General features: G+C 52.2%; 2 protein-coding genes across 6 annotated transcripts; one reads left to right on the top strand and one right to left on the bottom strand.

Moving 5' to 3' along the window:
* The first annotated feature begins 1785 nt into the window (after positions 1-1785).
* Positions 1786-5024, top strand: LOC1272180 (fatty acid hydroxylase domain-containing protein 2). Its single transcript, XM_311061.6, has 4 exons — positions 1786-2360; positions 3207-3475; positions 3534-4238; positions 4303-5024. Exons 2-4 carry the CDS (start codon positions 3207-3209, stop codon positions 4457-4459), a joined length of 1131 nt encoding a protein of 376 aa, XP_311061.5. The 5' UTR covers positions 1786-2360; the 3' UTR covers positions 4460-5024.
* A 916-nt stretch (positions 5025-5940) lies between these two features.
* Positions 5941-24511, bottom strand: LOC1272181 (adenylate cyclase type 9). Of its 5 annotated transcripts, none has more exons than XM_061660153.1 (6): positions 22807-24511; positions 19945-20277; positions 14940-15220; positions 13565-14851; positions 13245-13345; positions 5941-13151 (listed from the first exon to the last, which is right to left on the bottom strand). In XM_061660153.1, the coding sequence occupies exons 2-6, from the start codon at positions 19951-19953 to the stop codon at positions 9760-9762; spliced, it is 5070 nt and encodes a 1689-aa protein (XP_061516137.1). In that variant the 5' UTR covers positions 19954-20277; positions 22807-24511; the 3' UTR covers positions 5941-9759. The 5 variants fall into 5 exon arrangements, with proteins under 5 accessions (XP_061516137.1, XP_061516135.1, XP_061516146.1 ...); XM_061660151.1 differs by having other exon boundaries at positions 24006-24306; XM_061660162.1 differs by lacking the exon at positions 22807-24511 and adding an exon at positions 20372-21501.
* Between the last annotated feature and the right edge of the window lie 651 nt (positions 24512-25162).

Below are 25162 nucleotides of genomic sequence, written 5' to 3'. Positions count from 1 at the left end.
ATGGCAGGTAGTGGAGCAATTCTCAGCCTCCAGTCGTCCAGTCATTGTTCCCGCTTGCGCACGCCTTGATAAGGGCTGATGAGGATGGGGTGGGCAAGGGAGCGGGAGGGACGGGGAGAGAGGAAGCTGATATAAGCATAATGTTTCAAGGGTTGCAAAGGCTTTTTCGAAGTTGGTTGGCAACAGCAGCCTTAGAACGTTTCACTGCTTGCTTCTGTATTTTGCTTTTTTTTGTGCGCTTTCTTACAAAAAAAAAACACAAACAGGTTGAGTCATTGGTCACCCACAATGTGCAGAAAATGGAACAAAATAAAAAGGGAGAGAGAGAGAGAGAGAGAGAGAGCGAAGAAAAAAACACGAAATCTATTCACTGTCCAACGCTTTGTTGTCTGTTGCATTTCTACGCAGCGCATGCAACGCTAATTGGACTCTCCTGCCTCGTCGTTTTGCATCGAAGCAACAAAGAGCGCTGGCGTTTTTTTTTTTGCGGAATTGTATAACAGTGTGAGACATACAACAACGCGCGAGGGAAAGAGAGGGGAAAACAGTGAGAGATATAGAAAGAGAGAGGGAGAGAGCGCCGGGAATTGGGGGAGAGTGCAAAAGTGCATGCTGCAGAGGACGCACGCGAATGCACTCGGCGTTGGTGTTGGTTGTCGGTGGGAGGAGGCATGCGAGCCGTTCGCTGGACATTGAGTTGTGAGAAACAAAGAAGCATGGTCTACCATGATCTGTGCTAAAGTACTCTGCAAGGAGCTGAAAGTTGTACGGACATGGATCATCGATGGAAACGCAAAATCATATCTCCTCCATCCATCTATCCTATTGAGGTTGCTCAGAGGACCATCCAATGAACGCAAGCTCAAAAATGTGACAGACGATAGCACAGAACAGGAGTCTGTATGATGAAAGGGTTTCTGATATCCCTATCCCTACTTATAACAAATCCCAACAAATGAACCAAGGTCACAAACTGAATCAATTACAGGAACTAGACTGCCACTTACTCATATCAATAGCTAGAGGTATATGCGTTTTGTCTGGAGAAAGATATTGGTAGAATAGACATGCAGCATACATGATAGCCTTGCGAATACATCGATGTCCCTGTTGTTAATTGCAGCTTATGGCTTTCCTGAGGATTCCGTGGCACAGTCCCCCGGTAGCCAGGATTGACTATCCGGCTGTGCGTGGTAATGAATAAAGTTTCGAAAGCCTGTATAGGTGTAGGATGTCAAACGAAATAGAAGATGAAGGCTTTCCTGAGATGAAGTTTGAACATCTACACAGTCCACTCACCGATGCATGTACGTATGTAGAGTGAAACTTGTTGTTAGGGACACTATTATCAACTTGATCTTTGTTTCGCAAATCTGTCAGAAGAGGTTCTTTAGTAGAGTAGTAAACTTTACGATTGTTTTAGTAAACTTCAACTAGTAATACGAACTACAGATGATATGTTAGCATGAATGTAGACTCAGAAATAGTTATTAATTAGAAGAGAGGATTATTACAAACAATCCCTCGTCATCTTAATCATCCTAATCAAGTAATCAAGTCTAGACAATTCAAATAAACAAAAAAAAATCGAAATCATGATAAGATCCTGGACATCTTGAACTCCTCAGCTCCAAACGGTTGCTCTTCCCTGAGGGAGGGAAAATTGTCGGCAAAAGTAAAGGGAGAACCATAGCCAGAGAACCAACAGAGATTGTGAAAGGATGCAGGGTTTGTCAGCAGTTGATTTTTAGGTTCTATGCATGATCATCATGTAAAGGGGGGGGATGTGCCAAATTTATCTAGAAGAAGAGATATTCCCAGATGTACCGTAGGCTTTGTTTACACATTCAAGCGCGACATTTGTTTTGAAGTCCCGAAACCACAAATGCTCACCAGCCTTTGCACGCGTTTTCCTCTGTAGCTCGCTCTCGGCAAAACATCTCTCAAATTTCCCAACCAATGTCTCACTCTCTCTCTCACACACAAACAGACTCTCACTCTCTCTCTCTCTGTCGTCGGAAAAGCTTCGTTTGTGTCGTGGCGCGGTTCGGACGGTCGGGTTTGGGGCGCGCGCTTTGTTTGTCCAATGTTCCGGCACACCACACAACCACCAAACGGCAAAACGGTCAATCGCAACAGAGAGCTGGAAAGCACAAACATATGCATCTGTGGATATGTATGTGTGTGTGTGTGTGTATGTGTCTCTCGCTCTTTCTCGCTGTCGGGTGCGATGTGCTACGGGCAAATTGCGTCGAATATCCTTACAGCCCGTCACAGCTAGCGCGACATTAGTTCGCATCTGGTGTCTGGTGTACTCACACATCAGCTGTGCAGCAACATTGGCAACATTGTACTGAAAGGTAACTATTTCTTTCCCCACCCACCCACACGCAGATTTTGGTCCCAAACTTCAGCAAGAAAGAAAGTGCAGCGCTGCCATCAACACGTCGTTTGTTGGGAACATCTCAAGTTGTCTGGCCGGGGTCCTAAAAGGACCTAATGTCTTCGACCAGAACTACCAGCTGGTGTTTTGCAAGTGTCCAATTCAAAACGAATTAAACGGGTGCGTGTGTGTGTGTGCCTGGTCCTGGAGTTCAAGCCCTGTTCAAGAACAACCATAACAGACACTCCAAAGCATTGCCGTTGCATAACTGAAAGCGACGCGCATTTGCCGTCCAAAACGAGCCCAACGAACGGAGAGCGGGAGAAAGCGCGCGTGTTGATATCATCCCGAGCCCCTCGTCTTACTAATTAGTGGGAGCAACGGGCGGTTCTTGACGTGGAAAGAGGGGGATGTTTTTGTGTTGTACAAACCACGCACTACCCTTGACCTTCGGGGCATAATTGATTTATGTAATCGCAACCAAACCGACACGGCCGCGCTTGTTGTGGCTGCTGCTTGGTGCGTATTAAAAATAACTGCGTCATTAAAATGGACCCCGCATCAGGGCAGGACAAAAACACGGGAATCGGGGTAGAACGGGGTCACCAAACCCCACAGACACCTGTCCACCCAAAGGGGGGGGGGGAGGTCTGGATGAAAAATCAATGAATTGATTTTTTGGCATCCTTTCTTCCAAGCCCTTTTAATGCGCGGGACAGTGCATGTGTGTGTGTGTGTGTGTGTGACACGCGGTGTATACAAACAACCTGAGTGCCACGTGCAACTTCTTTCCAACCGTTTCTCTTCCTTCCAACTCTCCCAGATGGAGAGCAGTTCCAGTAGCCCATTGCCGGCCGACGACTGTGGTTCGTCGCCTGCTGACGCACTGCAACCTCATGTCGCCCCACCGGACGGTGCCGAGAGCGCGCCGAGCGTGCAAGAGGGAAGGAGCACACCCGGCCAGGACCCGGCCGGTCCGGCGACCACGCTTGAGCCGCAAAACCCGCGCCTCCTCTCCTCCCTGTACAGCTTTCTCGTGATCGTGAGCTTTTTTCTCGTCGGGTTCGCCGCTTTCCGCAACACTCTGACCTGGTGAGTGGTGGTGGCGCAGTGCGAGTGCCTCCCTTACACTGTGTGCATCTGTTTGCAGGCATCTGCAGCGGTTCTGGGGCGCATCCGGTGACTTCTGGCAGTCGCAGTGGGACCGATTCATCGACTTCACCGGCGAAGATCCGGCCCACCTCTGGGTGGCCAGTACGACCATCTTCACGATGGCGGTATACTGGGTGTTTGGTGGCATCTACACCCTGTTCGACGTCACCTGCCGGCCCGCCATCATCCGCCGGTACAAGATGCAGCCGGGCACGAACGAGCCGGTCGATCGGCGCCGGCTCGCGAAGGTGATCGCGACGGTGCTGCTGAACCAGACGGTCGTCGGCGTGCCGATGGCGTACTGCATGTACCAGGCGATGCGGTTCCGCGGCCTGAACGATCTGCGCGAGCTGCCCACCTTTCACTGGGTGCTGGCGGAGCTGTCGTTCTGCATCTTCATCGAGGAGATTGGGTTTTACTACGCGCACCGGCTGCTGCACAGCCGGCGCATCTACCGGTACATCCACAAGCAGCACCACGAGTGGACGGCCCCGATCGCGATCACCGCCATCTACTGCCATCCGGTCGAGCACGTGTTCAGCAATCTGGTGCCACCGTTTTTGGGGATCTTCATGCTCGGCAGCCACGTGGCGGTCGCCTGGCTGTGGTTTACGCTCGTGATACTGTCCACGCTGAACGCTCACTCCGGCTACCATCTGCCGTTCTTTCCCAGCCCGGAAGCGCACGACTTTCACCATCTCAAGTAAGATTGCGGGGGTGATTGGGGGACATGGCGAGCTCTTGATTGATTGTTTATTTTTGTCCAGGTTTAACCAGTGTTTCGGTGTGCTGGGCGTGCTGGATCGGCTCCACGGTACGGACGCACTGTTCCGCACGACCAAGGCGTACGCCCGGCACATCATGATGCTGAGCTTCATACCGGCCCGCGAGGCGTTCCCCGAACCGGCCAAGAAGGCCTTCTAACTGACACATTTCTACACCTAACAGACACACATTGGATGTCACAGCAAATCACCAAGCATTAGCCACACATAGCCCACATGTACGTAATCCTGGTCACGGCACCAGACTATCCATTACAAAGGGAGTGCAGCCGGTTGAGCGAGCTGCGTAGGAGGACACATTCTGCGAGAGTGCAAAAAAGGAAGTCGCTTCAACATTGGGTGTGCATCAGAGAGTTTGGTATACTACTTTTGCTAGGTACTATTCACGTTTGGCACCACACAGACAGACACCCAAACGAACCACACTGAACCATCACGCTAGAAGCCACAGTAGAACAACGTTCGACATGGACAGTCGCGGAAATTTCCCCAGAGAGCCAGAGAGAGAGAGAGAGAGAGAGAGAGAGAGAAAGAGAAAGAAAGAGAGAGAAAGCTCCTATTATTCACTAGTCTGTAGGATGATCGGATTTGTTTGCGCTAAGGGCGCCTAAAAGAGTCGAAAGGATGCTTTAATAAACTTTGACAGCATAATAAATTGAACGTATGATGACGTCACTGACTGTACTACTGTATGCATTAATAAATGGAAATGGTTTTAGTGATTTTATGTACGATGACACTATCCAACTGGTGGCAAATTCTTACACACATCGTCAATAGTACTCAATAGTACTAAACTGTTATCCAGTTTAAACTCCGGCTGGACAAGTACAAGGGATGACCTTTAATTTGGAGCCACTTGTGACTTATGTGCATGTGACAAAAAATAAAGCTCAAAACGAAGAGCATAGCAACCTATTCTGAATGATACAGACATCTCGGGGAGTCGAGATCTTGCAAACAACTTCTTATAACTTCAAAAAGAATCTAATATATTCAACGGAATCTTGTGGAAGATGTTCAACATTTTGGGTCTCTCAAATACCATACATTCCAGCTGGGATTCAGTTTCTTGATTGGATTATGTAACATGGTTTTGCTGTGTTTCTTGTCTCTCTCTCTCTGAGAATCAAAAACAGATTCAGTGAACAAACGAGGAGTTATTTTGCCTTTCGATCCTGAATAAAGATGCGTCAGCTAGCTTGATGTCGCAGAGAACGCCATAACGGATATCCCTTGGTCATCAGATCGTGACAATATTGTTTATTTAAAAAACAAACAAGAGCTGCTGCGATGAACTCTACTTCGGAGGTAATTAAACTCAGTCACTTCGTATAAGCTCGGTGTCCATGTGAAAAGAATTGGCTGAAGTCGTCTTCATGAGATGGATGTCATCTTTTGATGAGTTAGAAGGGTCTATGGTGTCGTCTACAAAGCAACGATGGTATCATCTGACGAGTCGGAAAAGTCGGGAGGAGGCTGATCTGCATAGCCGTGCTCAGATGATGCAATGGAATGAGTGGAAAGAGTACGTAACTGTACATCTTTTAATTCCTACACTGGAATCAGGGATGTTTCAGAACGAAAGAAGAAAAAAAAACACAATAATCCACCACCAGGTTAGTCGTTGTGGATATATTTAGTTTCTGCAGTTTTTGACTTTGTATTTTCTGTTACCACGTTAGCTTACGAGTTACTTTAGCGATGCTTTAGTAGTGTTTTGTTTTTAAATAGGACCCTTTTGTAACCTGTCTGTCGCTCCCTCGTTCTCATTCTATCGCTTTTAACCCATCTTCTGCACACAAACACACACAGACACACACACACACACAAACAAACTGAAACCAACACCGGCTACAGCTGTGACGGCCTGTTTCCGTTAATACTCGATCACATTTAATGTTTTTTCTGCAGTAACTGCTCCTAATCGGCGTGTGTTTATGTGTGTCTGCGTATGTGGGTTTGTTTGTACCCTTTTGCTTGTAAAGAGATAACAATATTTTGAGTCCAATGTATGTATCTTACTGTACCGTCCAACTCCATCCCGTGTCTGCTAACTGCAGCGCTACTGCTGCTGAAATCTGATATTCTGTAAAAGTCAAACCGGTGCCGGATGAACGGTTTAAAGAGCGCGCCGGTGGCACATTTAAAAACGACGCTTTAGTTTGCCCGACCCTCGGCCATTCGTCGGGCAATGGAGCCTTCGTCCGTTGGTTAGTTAAACTTCTGGTCGATTGATTAGTTAAATATGATTTCTTTTTGTTTAGACACGAATGCTGATTGTATGTGATGTATCCGTGTACTTCCAAACTGCTCGAAAACTGCTCGAAACGCATAGGAATCCGCGCAGGATCGCGTGCTAATCTGTTTAGTTTGATTGGTGAGTATTTCTGCAATAATTCTTCCTCTTATTTTTAGATACTTTTTCCCCATCCTGCTTACCAGGGAGTACCATGGATTTTTTGAGGAACCAGATCTTGGGGAAGGGGGGAGGGGTTGGTCCTATTGCTTTTTTGTTCTGACACAGCGCACAGTTGCGAATAGCATTGCGATTGTGTTACGACCACAACAATTACTACTATTACAATTAAACAACCACCCGGGCACCGCTCTTCCTCAGGCCACCACTCCCCTGCGCGATGTAAAAATCCTGCGCTTGAACTGCTCGGCAATGGTAAGGCGCCAACATGGCGGCATTGGATGCCACTACCGACACTACACTTAGGCGTACGTGTACACTGACACAAACACATACACGCAATACAGTTGTGATGTTATCGTCATTGCTACTAAAGAGTACTGCTTAAAAAGGTATCCAACGGGGCGCCGTTTTGTCACGCCCTCGGCCCTCTCACCTCCCAAGGTTCGTATAAAGATTGTGATGTTAATGCAAAGGTAACCACACAAACACAAACACACACACACACACAGTTCCAATCACATTTTCACTGACTATAAGCGTCTTCTTGCTAGTGTTATTAAACGTTCGATTAATATTTAACAAAATAAAAACGCAAAATTTTGCCTTGCCATCTTCTAGACACCAATGATTTCTTTATCTTTCTCTCTCTCTCTCTCGCTCTCAAACTTTCTCTCTCTATCTCTCTCTCTCTCTCTCTTTGATATGCATTCCTTCCCTCTTCTGGTCGCGCAATGTGCTAAGAGCACGCTTCCTCGCTAATGTGTTTTGTGTGGTAGGGGACACGTAACGCGTGAACGGGAATGATAAATATCGTGTGCACCATATGTATGTATATATGTATATATATTATATTCAAATGTAAATCGTCCTAATAATCGTAATAACGTTTCTCTCTCTCTCTCTCTTTCTTGCTTCTGTTCCGCGTGCCGTAAATACAGGAGAGACGAAACGAAGAAACAAGAAACGCAACGAACGAAAATCCCTCGTTCCCTACCGCTTTCGATCACAGTGCCACTTGTGTGTCGTGACAGGTCCTTTTCTTTTTGTTTAAAAATATAAAAATATAGTAGATAAATATTTTATACGTTTAATGTGGTGTATATCTATGTAGTTGTAGCGTATATACGTAACAGCAATGGCATTTAATAATTAAAACACAAAAAAAACGCACGTACGAAGCCTTAACCAGCTACTACCACACCATCATCGTTCGTTTTGGCAAGAATAGAATAGATTGAAATCTTTACAGGCGACACGAGTAAAACACGGTTCAACAGTGGTGGTGCGCACACACACACACACATACGCTCAACTCGACTAATATCCATTTTCCGCCCGCCAGTTTAAAATAATCCCGGCCTGGGGATCTCATAAATTATTAAGCAAAAAACGATTAAACGCAACGAAACTATGTACAGCACGGTTGGCACGTCCGGGACCTCGCGGCGAACGGCGCAGGGTTGATCTTTACCCTTGCTCATTCCCCCGCCGGTTCCCCCCCCCCCTCCTTCTCCTCCCTCACCATTTTCTTTTCCTATCGCTCGCGCTTCCAGCGACGCTATAATATCGAGAAATCGATTCTTAAACTAAATATTGCAAACAACAAAAAAAAAAAAAACGTTTAAATTTAACCTGTGTTACAGAGCAAGATTCGCACTTTTGTTTGTTTTTTCTTCCGTTTTCCTTTGATTTGTTCTTCTCCCTATGGAGCCTTTTTCCATCTGAAATCCATCCTAATGCACAATCATCTCCCCTTTTTTTCCGCAAAGGGACTAGAAAAACGTTGGGTTCGTGCGCGTACGCAGCAAACACACGCCCCCCCCCCAACACAGCGCAAGGAAGTAAGTTAAAGTATAATTAGTCCAAAGAGAGAAGGCACGTACGTAGTATCCTTGGGTTGTTGTTTTAGTGTTACCAGTTATCTGTTCCTGTTGTTGTTGTTGTTTGGCGCGTTTTTTTTACTATCCCCAGACGCTTCTATCATCTGTCAGGAGATGTTCGCTGTGCTACCTGCCCTGCACGCTCTGTCTACCTTCATTAATAGCAAATCCGTGGCAAATATCGAAATCAAAACAAACCGATACCCTCTGAATCTAGTGGTATCGAAGCGTTTCTACTTTAGCGACAGATAGTGGAACTAACACAGATAGTGTAACTGTCAGCTGACAGCACGACAAAGATCGCGACAGTGACACAAGCAATATATGCAAGCGCTGCACTACTAATTCCTTTTTGTTCGTTTGCAGGCACACCCAGGAAGCGACACAGACAGATAGACACACACACACAACAAGAAGGAATGCAGGTGTGGTGTGGTAGGCAGGGTTAAACGCAATGTCCTCGTGACGTACCACTGTGTATGTTTTATAAAGGATGGAGGATAGTCGGCGTAGATGATTGGTCAGCTGCATTGAGAAACCATTTCGTGGAGCTTCTGGTTGAGGCTTCATTGGATGAGGAGCCATCGTTATGGACAAACTGTCTACGCCACAGCCTCTATTATATTGCCGTGCGGCTCGTTCTGTACGCTGCAGCGAACTCGTTAAGCCCTTGTCAAACTCGTCGCGTCATCCGTATCGCGCGCGTGTACACCCTTCGCATCTGTCTTGTAGCTTGTGCATCCGTTTACATTAGTGCAGTGCAGTTCTCGTCCTGCACTGTTGTCCGTCTTTCGTTTGCCACTGTCCTTTCGAGACCGTAGAGATTAATGATCAGCGGTTGCTTACCTACACCGTTCGCCCACTGGACATCGCTTTCTCGACCTAGCCTAGAGGAGTTTGCTTTTGCGCACCCGTTTGCGTTGATGCGGTTGTACCTTCAATTTCGTTTTAGCTATTATCCGTTGCCTACTTAGCTATTTCTGTTTGCTTTCCGCGGCGGTTTGCGCTCGCGCAATTAAAAGAAAACAATACCGTTTCGATGTACCAGACGCATCGCTTGCCCTTGCCATTCGCCAGCACTCTCCCCGCGCAAATGGTATGTAAATGACTACTAAAAAAGCAATGGCGCCATTGTGCTCAGACGGGATCTATATCTAGTTCTGGTGGTCCCAGTAGGTCCGGTTTCTTGCCAACCAGCAGGTACACTTCCATATGGTCCTTGCCCTTCACGTACACCTTCCCCCGCGGCTGAAAGTCGTACCGCTCGCCGAGCACCGGTATGCAGTCGGCACCGACCTGCACCCGGCCCGCCACGCCCGTCGAGTCCATCCGGCTCGCCACGTTGACCGCGTCGCCCCAGATGTCGTAGTACAGCTTGCTCGTGCCGATCACGCCCGCCGTCACGTCGCCAAAGTTGTAGCCGACGCGCATGATCAGGTTAAACTCGAGCAGATCGCGGTTGAACGATTCCACCACCTGCTGCATGGCCAGCGCAAAGTCGAGCAGCGTGTACAGATGCTCGTACGTTTCCCCCCGGCTGCTCGGGTCGAGCCCGGACGCCGCCATGAACGTGCTGCCGATCGTTTTGATCTTCTCCACGCAGCGGAACTCGGGCCGGGCCAGCAGCTCGTCGAAGTCGCCGATCAGCTCGTTCAGCACGCGCAGATACTCCTTGCCGCCGAGGTACGATTCGTCGTACATCTCGTTGAAGTTGACGATGCTCGCGAAGATGATGCCGATGTTGTGGTGGTTCTCCGAGTACTTGGCCGTGTTCTTCAGCTGCTCCGCCACGTGCTTCGGGATGATGTTGTGCAGCAGCATGTCCGCCTGGTTCTTCATGTTCTGCACCCGGATCTTGTCCTGGTTGGCCACCGCGCTGCCGTGAAAGCTGAGCCGGTAGCCGATCTCGAACTCCCGGTTGAGAAACCAGACGAGCACGAGCAGCAGCAGCAGATCGACGTAAATCTCCACCCGGTAGTTGTTGAACCAATCGAACTGTGCGCGATGCAGCATTTCATTGCCGCCGGCGCCGTCGCCGCCGCCGCCGCCCGCAGCGAGCAGTGCCGTCCCGTTCGCACCGAGTGTCGCCGCCGCCGCCGCCGCCGCCGCCGCCGTGGCCACCTCCAGTGCCTGCAGCTCCACCATATGGCCGACGGCAATGCCGACAAAGGCGGCGGACGTGATGCACGCCATCGCGTTGCGCATCCACCAGTTCAGCTGCGTAAAGTTGCAGAAGTGCACGATGCAGATGTACATCAGGAAGCCGTAGTGGAACTCAAACACCCGGAACTTGGTCACGTCCATCATCGCAAAGTTGGACAGGATCGAGATGACGGGCAGGGACATCAGGATGCCGCCGCAGATGTGCCACGGGTACCAGGCGGAGGCGAGCTGCAGCAGGCAGTCGTAGCAGCTGCGGGTGGCGACCGGGCGCGACCGCCGCACCGTCGGTTTGCGCGTCCGCCGGCACACCTGCTTGGTGCAGATGAACAGCGCGAACAGCTGCACCGTGCTGAAGAAGACGAAGATGCACACCCACACCTTGTACGACTCGAGATAGACCGAGGGCGAGAGCAGAAAGAGCGAGGTCGAGGTCGCCAGGTAGACGACGAACGACACGAGCATGTCGATGTAGGTGTTGTACTTCGGGGTGGCGAGCGTGGGCGGGCTGCCGCCCTCGAGCAGGTCGCCGCCCTCGCTGCCGAACCGGTGCGCCTTCGACCGGAACTCCTGCTCCATGGGGCGCGATTTGAAGCGGAGCGAGATGGGCAGGAGCGGCGGCTTCACCAGGTAGCTGCGCTGGGAGCGGGCATTGTCGCGCACGCAGCGGATCAGCTGCAGGTCGGACTGCTTGCGCAGCTGCTGGAGGCAGGCGGCCAGCGGGTCCGGATGGGGCTCCTTCAGCCCCATGCAACACCGGGAACCGGGAGCGGCGGCTGCGGCCGCGCCGCCGCTGTTGGCAGCAGTGGCGATGGTTCCGGCGCGCATGCTGCCGTTCGGTTTGTGGGCGCGCGGGACGCCCGCCGCCGACGTCACGATCGCACCGGACAGGCTGGACTGGGAGCTGGTGAAGTAGCCGGAGACGCGATGCACCGACAGCGCCACCGTTTGGCTCATGAGCATGAGCTGGTGCTGGATGCTGGACCGGCGGCTGTTCGACCGGATGCCCGAGTCCTTACGGGACGTCGCCGATGGCGAGAGGCTCGCGCCGTCCGCTCCGAGGAGTCGCGAGGAGCTCGGGCACACCACGACCGAACCGTGCCGGACGTGCTGGTGCGCCTCGCTGCACGTGTGATGGTGCGTGGTGGTGATGGTGGAGCTGCGGGGTCGCCCGAACGTGCCACTATTGCTGCCCCCGGGCGCACCCGCCGACAGCGCGATCTCGTGGATGATGGACGAGCGGTCCGCCTGGGAGCGGTAGCTGCCGGTGCGGGCGAACGGCGAAATGTCGCTGCGCGACTGCGAAATGTACGACCGCACGTCGATGATCTCGTCAAACACGGAGCCTTGGCTGGCGTGCGGATTCTCCCCCACCGTTGGTCCCTTGCCACAGTCACGGGACCGCGCCGCGCTGCAGCTGCCGCTCGCGGTCGGTGCGCCGGATGCTGGCGGGGCGGGGGTACCGCCATTGGCGACGTCGAGCGTGTGGCAGCTCGGGCGCGGCGTCACGATCACGATCGGCACGTGCTGGTAGCACCCGTTGGTGATGTTCTGGTTATTGCTGGCGCTATTGCTGCTGCTGCTGCCCATCCGCTCAATACATGGCACATCGTCGTCACAGCTCTTGCTACTATCACAGATTCTGCCGCAGTCCGGTTCGGGCGCGCCGACCTTCAGCACCCTGCCCGGTGGCTTGCGCTGCCCCACGCCCGCCTCACCACCTCCCTCTTGCTTTCTTCGCTCGTTGAGCATCGCCAGCGTCGTGGGCGGCGCCTCCTGCGTCATCGATTGGCGCGGGCTGGCCGGTGATCGCGCCCTGCCACGACCCGCACCTCCACCCATTCCCACCAGCTCGTCATCCTCGTTGCAGCCACCGCCACCGCCTCGGTCGTCGTCGTCGTCGTCGGAATCGAAACCGTTTGAGATCGATTTGGTGCTGATGATGATTTTCGGCTTCTCGACCACCGGCGGCGGGGCGGGCGGGGTGCGGCCCGCGTTCAGCAGCCGCCCGCCGCCGTCCCCCTTGCTGACGGCCGACCGCAGGAACTTGGTCATCTTGGTGAGGGACGCGATGCGGGGCCGCGGCGTCGAGACGGGGGACGCGTGCAGCGAGGAGAAAAAGACGGGCCCGGCCGGGGAGGCGGGCGGGACGGCCGGCTGGATGCTGGACAGGTTGGTGGCGCTGCGCGACAGGCACGAGCTTTCCGGGTGCTCCTCGCTGGTCGCGTAGTCGCGCAGCTCGTCCAGCGGCGACGGGGACGACGCGCCGAGCAGGTTCAGGTCGACCGGCAGCCCGATGCTGGACAGCCCCTCGGTGATCGAGCCGACCAGGTCCAGCCGTTTGCCGAGCACGAAGTACGTCCGGTGGCCTGCGGGCGGCGGTTTGGGAAACGAAAGGAACGGCATCAGGAGAGAAGTTGCAATGGGAGACGATGACGCTTGGCCAGCGTCGACTATCTTACCGTCCACCTCCTCGCCCTCCTCGATGATGTAGGAATCGCCCAGGAAGCCGCAGGTTTCCTCCGACACGTGCACCTGGTCCGGTTTCCCACTCGACTCCATGCTGTGCGCGATTGGGGAACAAATCAAGGTGAAAATTAGCTTCCAGTCCTTTTAACGGTTCTATTCAATGGCAGTGATGCATCAAAAAAGGTTGTTTTTGTTAATTTTTGGATTGCGAGTTAAGTTCGTCGAGAGAATCCCTAGTAATGCAATGCCTTACCGCTGCTACTGCTGCTTTGGGCGGACAATTCAGAATGTCGCAAAAAAAAGGCAAACTTACCGGTTAGCAAGCGTGACGTCGTTGCTCCACACGTCGAACTTGACCCGCTTGGTGCCGACGATCCCGCACAGTACCGTGCCCGTATGCACGCCGACCCGCATCTTGATGCCCTCGTTCCGCTGCGCATCGAACACCCGTATCGACTCGATCATGCCGAGCCCCATCTCGACGCAGCAGATCGCATGGTCCGGGCGGGGCTCGGGACACCCCGACACGCAGTAGTAGCAGTCGCCGAGCGTCGATATCTTCTCGCACCCGTTCACCAGGCACAGGTCGTCGAACCGCTCGAACAGATCGTTCAGTATCTCGACCAGCTGCTCCGCCGTCTTGGTCGACGACATGCGCGTAAAGCCGACGATGTCCGCGAACAGTATGCTCACGTTCTCCATCCGGTTCATGTGGAACGGGCGGAACAGCGACTTGAGGTCGGACGGGGTCGTGCGGCGCCCGCCCGGCGCCGGATACTGGTCGAAGCTCGTGCCCTTCGGCACGCTGCCGCTCTCCTTCAGCAGCAGATCGGCCACCTTCGGCGGCATCATCGAGTGGATCATCTTCTCCTTCAGCTGCTTCTCCATCTCGAGCTGCCGGCGGACGAGCAGGTTCTGGCCGACCTTCATGAACGTGCCGCGCATCCGCACCACCGTCATGATCAGTATCTGGATGCCGATCAGGTGCACGCACAGCTGGATCAGCACCCGGATCAGCACGATCTTGTACACGAACGAGTCGCCCGTCTGGTGGTGGTGGTGGTGGTGGTGTTGGTGGTGGTGGTGCTGCTGCTGCTGGTCGGACCCGGCGATCGCCACCTCCTCGGCGAGCAGCCGGGCGGCGGTGGTGATGCCGGCGGCGAGCGGCGACACGGTCGGCTGGCCGCCCGGCCGCGAGTTGTAGTCGTAGTGCGTCTGGTGCAGAAACGAGAGCACCTCGAAGCAGACCGAGTACGCCATGGTGATGGTGCAGCAGAGCCACAGCGGCAGCGGGATGATGGTGTAGATCAGCATCACGATCTCGATGCAGATGGAAAAGTGGCCGAGCGGGCTGAGCGCTTCGCGCGTCAGCAACAGCAGGCAGAGGGAAAACAGGCAGAGCAGCACGGCACAGCAGGAGGAGAGCAGGTGCGTGTGGGCCCGGTACAGGTCGGTGCGCGTCACCCACAGGCCGGCGAGGGCGAACAGAAAGATCAACCCGATCGACACGGTCAGCAGGGTGAAGCTGGTCGGGCCCCCGTCGAACAGGAAGTAGAGCAGCCACACGAGCGAGCAGAGCAGGATGTAGAAGAGCGCGAAGCTGAAAGCAAGAGAGAGCGAGATAGAGAAAAGGGGGGGGGGCATGCAGAGTGGCGATGCGTGGGGTGGATGCTGGGGCGCGAGCTTACCGAAACTTGAGGCGCAGCTGCGGAAACACGCTCGCCTGGTACTGGCCCTCGAGCACCGGCGAGTCGAAGCGCGGATCGCACCAGGACCGGGGGGCGGCCCGCTCGAACGCGACCGGCAGCATCACGCTGCAGCACGAGTGGCGCCGCCCGGTTTGGCTCAGATAGGACTGGATGTACGGCGCGAGCGAGATCTGGATGTCCTCCACCGAGCCCTTCTGGCTTTCCGTCAGCACCGGGGGCATGGTCGTGAACGAGGTCGACGTACGATAGTTGGAGGCCGTCTGGTGCAGATAACGCACGGTTGGTCGCGAGCATGGAAAAGGAAAGAAAGAAACAAAAGGTGCCAAAAATAGATTAGAGTTGTTTTTTTTTCTGCTACGTCATTGTGGAGGCGCAGGTAGGTGTAGGTGTCTGCAGGGCTGATTATACACTCCCTTCGCTTGGAACCGCAATTAGATTGGAGTAGTGGTGGGAGCTCGGCATCGGACCTACCCGATTCCGATTCCGTGTCCGGAATCAATTCCGGAGCCGAATCCGATTCCGGAGTTGACTCCGGATCCGATTCCGATGCTGAAATTGGAAAGCGTTTACTGATTCCGGAGCCAATTCCGGTGCTGATTCCGAATCCGGATCTGATTCCGAATCCGGAGCCGATTCCGAAATCAATTCTGGAACCAATTCCGGAACCGATTCCGATTCTGGAGCCGATACCGATTCTGGAGCCGATTCCGATTCTGGAGCCGATTCCGATTCTGGAACCGATTCCGGAACTGTTTTCGGACCTACTATCCGGAACCGATTCCTGAAAACTTCGGAGCTAGCCGGAATCGATTCCGAGGAGAACTTCATTTTTCCCATCGCTAGATTGGAGTTGCCCCTTTTTGGAAGGTTTCCTCGCTTACAGACTCGGACCTAATCGTCGTCGTCGGTCTGGTTCCTCCTCGTGCCATCTAATCTGTCTGACGCCCTTGGCGCAGTCAGTCTGATCACGACTGGCTTGCCCTGAACCAAACACACACACACACACACACACACACACAAATGGACACACACACACACTCAGAATTACTCGGCAGTTCGGCGGTGCGAAATGCAACCCGTTTTTCGTCGCCTTGCGCCTGTCTGCTCTGGCGTGCCTATTTACGTGCAACATATTCACATGACCCACAAGCAGCCAACACCACCACCACCACCATGGTGACGTGCAAAAGAATATAACGCTGAGCAAACTCGCCGCAGCGACCAGAACCCGTCCCCGGGGGTCGGAACGGGACGGGCAGGCGACAGCGCAGATCAAATGTTTGCTTATCACCATCGGCAATGAGAAAATTCCAGCCCCGCCATCCCTGACGGGGTGACACTGAAGACACCAAGATGGCGCATCTTTCTCACTCGCCTTTGTTGGGGGGTGGTGTAAGGGAGGGCTGGTGGCTGGTTTGCGATAATACACACAGTCCGTCCGTCCGTCCCCTGGAGACTCCCTGGAGCACGATGGCGCGAGAAAACGATATCGTGGGTTTGTTTTAATTTTATCGCCCTGCGCGACTCCGCGCCCGTCCACCTGCCACCTGCACACCACCGCCACATTCCACACTGGACCTACCACCCCCACCCGGTAAGCGCCACCCGGTCACGCACACACACACACACACACACACACACACACACACACACACACACACACACACACACACACACACACACACCGCGCACCTCCGCCCCATCGAGATAACGGGGTGAAGGGGGGAGGAGCGGTTGGTTGGTAGGGTGAGAACAGGGGATGGTTTGGTCTATTTTTCTCCCTATCGCCTTCGTGTATCAGGCTTTTCGATATAACACATCCTGTGCCACCCTTCTTGCACCCTCCTCTTCCCTCCCCCACCCATTGGTTTAGTTTTCTCTCGCGCCCGGGGGGATTTTCTTTGTCTCTCGTAAACAAAATATAATAATTGTAACTTGCTTCGTCAGCTCCAAAACACACAAACACACACACACACACTCACGCGAGAGAGAAAGAGAGAGAAAGAGAGGGAGAGAGAGAGCACCAGGGCCGGCCACCGGTCACTGGATGCACCCCGCGACTGAACGACGCGCGGAACGGCTACTGCCAAGCACCCGTGCGCACCCGGGGGCCATCGCGCAAAAACTGCACCGACCGGCGGCGGCGGCGTGGCAAATAACGACGTTCCGTGTCGTGATTTGCCGTGTGTGCGCCGCGGCGGCGTCCGTTTCGGTGCAAATTTCCGCCCGGGCTGGTAATTTATCTCGCACACAGAGCGTGGCGCGGCGCATAACTGGACACAAGGTGCGCCGCCGCCGCCGCCGCCCCCGCAGCCACCACGACCGCCTGCTCTGCTAAACCCGCAAGCACGCGCAAACCATAATTGACTCTAAAAGATACACAAATGCTTTATCTTTGCCCGGGGCCGTCTATTTGCCCCAAGGGGTACACCACGACGGGGCACGATAAGGAACGGGGCTTCTTGGCGAACGTCACCGGACGCAGAGGGAGAAAAAAAAGGACGGTTTCTGTGCACCGAACCGTGTCACATGCAGCGCTCGTACGTCCAAGTGGCGAGTTTGGTCCGAGATGGGCAGTTTTTGCGATTACGAAGCTGTAATGTGCCTTTTTTACGGTTAGTCGAGCTTTTTTTATGCTGCAAAATAAGGGTTACAATCCCAAAAGTTGCCTGTGTGTACTGCATATAATGTTCCACAGAGACACTTGATGCCGCCAAGCAACAGACTGTGCGCGACGGCTGCTGTGTGACTCTGGCTGGCTTTTAATTTAAATGCTTGGACATTTTGCGATGGCGCAACACGCACCATCAGCCAAGATTTAGTACAATATTACGCGCGCTTGCATCAAGGACCCTGCCGAAAAACTGCCCAGAGGGCAGCAAAAAGTATGCTGCACGTGTGCGCGAGTTTGATTTCAAGCCAATCAGATAATTATCAAAGATTGCGCAAGACAAGCAGCGGACTCGGCACACTTCTCGCATACTGAACAATACTAGCTTCGCCCCTCAAATTTGGCGCTGCATCCCTGTACCGATACGGAATGAATTATAATCTTGCCCAATTTTAGCTTCACCGTCCAACGAAATTGCCTAAAATGATAGAAAATAGAATCCGCCAGATTGCCCAATCGAGACGAAGGTTTGCATGTTATCACTTCCTCTTGCTGATATTTCATTAGAAATCATCGAAAATTACAGTAGTGATGTGCGCTCCCACGACTCCGATCAGACTTCGCCATTTGTTAGTCCGATTCTGACTCCGCAAAATCCGAACCACTAGTTCCGCCCGGAGTCGGAGTCGTTCGGTGTTGCACGGAGTCGTTCAAGATGGGAGTCCGGAGTTGCACGGAGTCGGAGTAGTCCGCTGTCGTCTGGAGTCATCCAGAGTCGTCCAGAGGCGCACTGCGTAGGCCTTCGATTCGAAGGTCGACTCCGGACGACTCCGACTCGAACCGATTCCGGACGACTCCGATCGTCTCCGGACGACTACGACTCTGAATGACTCCGGACGACTCTGACTCGGAACGACTCTGACTCCGAACGACTCCGGACAAATCCGAACGACTCTAACTCCGAACGATTCCAGACAACTCCGAACGTCTCTGATCGACTCCGGACGACTATAGATGACTCAGGACAACTCCGACTCCAAATGACTCCGGACGATTCTGACTCGGAGACCGAACGACTCTAACTCCGAACGATTCCAGACAACTCCGAACGTCTCTGATCGACTCCGGACGACTATAGATGACTCAGGACAACTCCGACTCCAAATGACTCCGGACGATTCTGACTCGGAGCGACTCTGACTCCGAACGACTCCGGACAAATCCGAACGACTCCGGACAAATCCGAACGACTCCGAAGAAATCCGAACGACTCCGAACGACTCCAGACGACTCCGATCGATTCCAGACGACTCCGGACGACTCTGGACAACTCTGACTCCGAACGACTCCGAACAACTCCGAACAACTCTGGATAATGCTGGGCGGACCTACCTCCCTACCTACTACCTAGAATCGGTTCCGAAATTATCGGAGTCGGATCGAAGTCGACTCCGTATTTTTGACAACTTTACCCATCACTAAGATACAGTGAAGTCTAGCTAAGCTTCATGGGACTGCTTACGAAGATTTTCATCTTAGGGGAAATCAATCCACGTTTTGCTACGCCGCAGCTAAGCGGTAACCAATGATAATACGGCGTTCTTTGAGGACAAAACAAAATATGTATGTAAAAACTGTCATTCAAATTTTCAAACAATCGCACATTCAGTTTAGAGAAATTCGTCTTAGGGAGACGTAAATCTTGCACAGAGAAACACTGTAATAGAATATTGAGATTGGCTCGAACGAAGCTGGACGCAGTGTAGAATCATTTTTTTTTTTTTTTGGTGTCAGACTTCAAATGCATGACACATAACGACATCCAACGTCACACGTTTTCCTGTACCGTACGGGCAAAATAATGAAATAAATAAATACCATTACAACGATAGCTTCTGCTCTCCCCGCCTTGATCACTGCCATCCGATCAGAACGCGGTTTGAGAGTTAGACATGAGCGAAATTGATCTGTTTGTCTGCCAACAAGTGGCACCGGAATCGGGCAGCGCTAGGGGGTTGCAGGAGGGTCGGGCAGGATGATATTCCTCAACCCCGGCATGCACACAGCACCAGGCCCAAAGGTGCTATTTTCGTGATCGGGGCCCGTACCATTTCTACACATACACACACACACACACACACACCCAGATATAAGAAGTAATATATCATGGGGGTGGTACTTGCGGGGGAAGGGTGCAAGGACAGGACGGGAGATTGGTAATAGTGGCGGTGATTGGCATATGATTAGCACGCTCTTAACCACTCAACCCTCGCCGCGATCTATATCTGTTGTGGCGCCCCGGATGACGATCCCGCGCACATGCACTAACACACACACAGACAAATACTAGTACTACCGATCGGTTTTACTTACATCCGACATTATGGCTGATCGTTGGTGTGGCGAAGCTTTATCCTTTTGGTAATGTTTGAATGGAGCGGCGCTCAAGGCTGATCGACCGATGTTGGGAATTCGTTTTTGTGCTCTTTGCTGCTTTATCTCCGGATCACGGCACGGCTCCTCTACAGTGCCACCGGGTCGCAGGATATGGTCCACGCTGGTCGCTGCTGGTGTCGCTGCTGGAGCAGTGTGTTTCGCCCGCGTTGGTCCGGACCCAATTCCGCTATCATGATGCAACAGATAAGCAGCAGCGCAGGGCAAGGGAGGGGGTGAGTTTGAATGTGACTCGTTCAGTGCTGGATGTAGCTGCAAAGAAACAACGAACAAAAAGGGAATTAGTGATTTCGAAAATTTAAACAAATCATTGTACGCTACTGATAGACTTCTTGCTTAAAAGTACCTTAAATCAAATGTTGCCCTTTGTGTAAAAACCCAGTACAGTAGGTGGAGGGTGTGAAATAGCATGTACTTACATGTACGATTGCCTGCAGCTAACTGCATTAAAGGGAGGAAGAAAAAAAAACCCCCCCCCCCGGGAAACCATACCTACACCAAATTGCCCAAAATCAGTGGGCCACAGCACAACGACGGCAGGCGGAACGGAAAATGTCTCCAAAATAAATTCTTCCCTCCTTTTCCGTCCGCCCGCTTCCGTATCGGCACAGCCTTCCCGGGGTTTCGAGTGATACGAAAACTCAATTAGAGACTCCCCCTTCCTCCCCAATAGCGCCACCCAACACAAACACACCCACACACACCCACACACACCTACACCACCCCCGGTTGGATGGTCCCAAGAAGCAAAGTTAAAGAAATAGCAGCAACAATAAAAAGCAATGCCACACATCACATGGCGCACTGTATGTTTTGCTGCTTGCTACCGTGCGTCGCTGTTTACTTTGTCGCGGTGCTGTATCTTTCGTTCCCTTTTTTTTCCGCGTGTGTAATCGCGCCTACCCCGAGCCCGCTTCGCACTACGATTACGGCAACGGTTCCCGTTGATTCCGGAGGGGGGGGGGGGGGGGGGGGGGCAAGTTCAGATAAGCTCCCCGTGGGACAGCGCTACGGCATTTGCTTGGCCGCCGATTCGAGGTCAAAGCTGCGAGCGCTTGCCGGAAGCCGTGATGTCCAACCGGGTGACTTTTGTCTCCTCCGGCGAATCTCCGATGCTCCACAATGTGTCCGCAAGCGGAGAGTGAAGTAGAGGAGCCGATACAACTAGAAATCAGTGCTGCAAAATATTAATGAGCATCACAAGATGTTCACCAACGAAAGCAATGACCATATCCATGGTAGCTAGATGCTCATTGCTGATACTCAATGAAAGTGTGTCATGACATGCCGAACGCGACGTGCGAGTGGCTTGAGTCAAACTGGATACTCTGACTGACCAGCTGAGCCTAATGTCATCGCAAGCATAATCATGACTTTTTCTGGCTGTGAACAATGCTGCCAAATGCCAATGTTTTAGTCACCAACACGCATGACTGAAACGAAGCTCAAATTAGCTCACGTACACAACTGAGATGATCAGAGGTGAGACTTAAATCATTTCATTTATACGCGGGCAAACAGTTGGTTTTTCAATCCAATGCTTGGTTCAGCAATTTGTTCAGCATCCAACTCTTGGTCACTCACTTGGTTACGCTTGGGACCACACGCCAAGTATATTCGATGAATGACGTGATGATCACCGACAGATAATGTCACGACCAGGGCGACTGACCAAGAGTTGGATGCACAAAATGTCATCAAGCGTGTTGATGGTCGCACCAACTGTTCGAGTCTCACCTCTGATCATGACAGTAGAGCTCGTGACGCCGACATAATATTGTTTCAGCCGGAATTTGTCATGACTATGTGTCAGTGACATTTTGCAGAACTGATCTCAGTAAAAAAAAAGTCATGACATAGTGACTAGACCAAGCGTTGGTCGCAAAAATGCCACGAAGCATGCATTGGTCACACCAATCGGTTTGAGTATCACCTCTGATTATCACAATGGAGTGTACGTGACGCTGACATGGATTTTGTTTCAGTCAGATTTTTTAATGATATTGACAATGACATTTTTCACCACTGCTAGAAAGGAAGAGCTCATGTGGTTAGCATCACACGCATTGTTTTGCCTATCAGCCTACCTTACTACGCGCTAGGGTCCTACTTTTACTCCTTTTTACACACACACACACACAGGCACAAGGAACAAGGAAGTGCATCTGCAGTGTGTGCAGGTGATGCAACCCGCATCGGTGGCACTGTGTGTGTGTGTGTTGTTGTTGTTGTGTAGAAATACTAATTGCAACCACCTGTGCAACCACACAATGCAGTACGTGTGTGCGTATGTGTGGTTTTGTCACGCTATTGCAGTGTAACCGGGCATCCGGGGGACGGGTTAGACGGGGACGGAAGCTGGCTTTTTGTAGTGCGGTTGTGTTGATCGATGGTACCTCCCCACCGACACACATACAGACACATCAGGGGATGATTGAGAGGCACAACAACGACACAACAACAAACTGGTTGATTGAGCACGGAAGGGCGAAACGGATCGTGTTCCCGTGCTTGTGTGTGTGTGTGTGTGTGTGTGTGTGTGTGTGTGTGTGTGTGTGTGTGTGTGTGTGTGTGTGTGTGTGTGTGTGTGTGTGTGTGTGTGTGTGTGATTGGCGCGCATGCCATTGCGTCTCCCGACCTTCCTCTTTATTAGTACCACTTCCGCTTCTCACTCCTCCTCCTCCCTTCCTCACACACGACCAAGTTCGACGGGAAGCTGCGAAAAGTGAGTGAGGAGGTTCGGGTGTATGTGTGTGTAGTTAGTGCTTTTGCTATCATTACCTTTTAATCGATAATACGCTCAAAAAATCCGTCTTGTGGCTCCCGTGCGGCGCCACACCAACCAGTGGCCACGGCTGCGTGCGGTCGCACCGGGTTGCCGCTCCTACCCCCGCTCCTCCTTGTCCTCCTGCTACAGCTGCTGCTGCTCGAACCGTCGGCTGATTGGGTTGGTCGATGGCGGCGGGACGTTTGTGTGGCGCTAATGTTTTGCTCTTCATCGAAACACCTTCCTCGGCAAGGAGGGAAGGAAGTAAAGGGGACAAGACAAGTCCTCGGCGGTAATGCAGTGCGAGAGACAGAGGAGAGAGAGAGAGAGAGAGAGCGCGAACGACGGAGACCTTGTCGTTTTGCGTTGCGGTGCCACACGGGGTAGGTGGTTGATTGTAGTGTTGAAGCAACAAATGATTACCGCTCGCTTTGCTTCTCTCTGCCCGCCTTCTCTGTTTCTTCCCTCCACACTCTCTCTCACACACACACACGCTGTCGCGCGTGCGGGCGCTCGCGGTCACTTGTGATCCGTTCCGACCACCCCCCCACACCCTTTTGTCACGGGGTGGTGGGAGGTTTCAATTATGGGCGGAAAGCCCCCACTAACGGGCGGGATGCGATTGAACAGGTTGAGAGGAAGAAAGTGGAAGCGTGCACACACACACACACGCGCGCGCGCTCTACCGAACCACCAAACACAAATCACACATGTTTCCGGGGCTGGGGTGGGGTTTTTCGTTGCGGAATTAGAGATAACAATTCCCGATCGAGGGATGGGGTGGATGGGGGAGCGGGTTAAGAAAAGCCAAACCTGGCCACACACGCACACTGGGAGAGGGGGGTGAGGGAGGGGGGAGGGGTCTTCACGAATCGCTCCGGAGACGCTTGGGGCGCTGCAACTTTCGCTCTTGGCCCGAGAACAACAGACAACGCGCCACAAAGCGGGAGGCCACAACACACAACAGAGCCGCCCTTAACGAGACCAAACGAGCGAAAACGGTCAACTATTCCGCGCTTGCACACACACACACACACGGTGAGGGGGGGGGGGGGGCAGCCACACACGGCACACACACACAAACACGGGTGTAGGGGAGAATGCGCACGGCAAACAGTGCACTCACTACCTGTAGCCCTTCAGCTGCTGTTTCGTATGCGGGGCCCGCGAGAGTCGGTGGCCGTGGAGACCTTCGTCCACCGCCAGCACCTACCGTTTCGCTTTTCAAAAAACACCCAACGCCCCAGCGCTGGCGACACCAGCAGTGACAGCGGCACTGGCAGTGACAGCCATCGGGCCGAGATTTCGAAGCTTGTGAGGGTTTGCTCGCCTGTGTCGCCGTTTTTTTTCCCCGTTCTTGCTTTCTTTTCGGCAAACAACGGCCAAGCACCTTGTTTGATTGTAGATTGAGCACGGCAAACACTGATTTACACTGACCACGGAATGGTTGAGTGAAGGATCTGGTGCAAATGCAGGTGAAGGCAAAGGCCTGGCGGCACAGGCCTGGCAAGCAAAACAAACCCTCTCTGCGTGGATGCGTTTAGGCGGCGTGGTTCGCTGCTCGACGGGTGCGCGGTACGTGTTTCGTTCGTTGCAAGAACTTTTGCGGGATGCAGGAAGACAATGCATGAAATCAGCTTAATTTATTATATTATTTATCAACCTCTAGTAGTGATGTTATTTTAATCAACTTGCGTTTTAATTTATTTTTGTTTAGCTGTGGTGCAAATAAAAAGTCATTCCGATCAGCTGTTTTTGGTTTCTGAGGGGTAGGAATATCGGTAGAAAACGATAATTTCAAATAGTTCAAATAGGTTTTTTTATTATACAAACAGTTTCTTTATCACAAGAGCATCCTTTGTTTCTCACATTTTATAGTTGAGCTTGTTCGCCAAATCATCATTTGTAGTTTTTTCTTTATTTAAATAATTTCTTCATACGAGGCATATTATGACAGTGAAGCGTTGCGGCAAGCGTTTTTGTTATGCGTTTCGGCAGCTGTCAATTGTGTCATCGTGATGTTTTGCTTTGTGTAGAGGAGGCTTCATGAGAGAGCGTTATTAATCTTTTGCGCCGCAATCGTAGCATATTTCCAAGTTTTCTTTTTATACGTTTTTTTCTTTTGAAAATTGCCAGTATGATCCACTTTATGTCTGGAAAAGCAAGTGTTTTTGGAGGGTCTTCTTCTTCTTTTCTATTTGGCGTAACGTCCTACGCGGATATGTCGGCCTATATAGGCTTTCGAGACTTAATTCATTACCCCGCAGCTAGAAAGCCGGATAGTCAAAAATCCTTGCTACACGGGGACGGTCCATTCTAGGCTTGAACTCATGACGGGCATGTTATTGACGCGGTCATGCTGACCTATTT

Source organism: Anopheles gambiae, chromosome X, assembly GCF_943734735.2.
Source record: "Anopheles gambiae chromosome X, idAnoGambNW_F1_1, whole genome shotgun sequence".
NCBI lineage: Eukaryota > Metazoa > Arthropoda > Insecta > Diptera > Culicidae > Anopheles > Anopheles gambiae.
The sequence above is the reverse complement of the archived record's forward strand: the minus strand, read 5'-3'. Positions and strand labels throughout refer to the sequence as shown.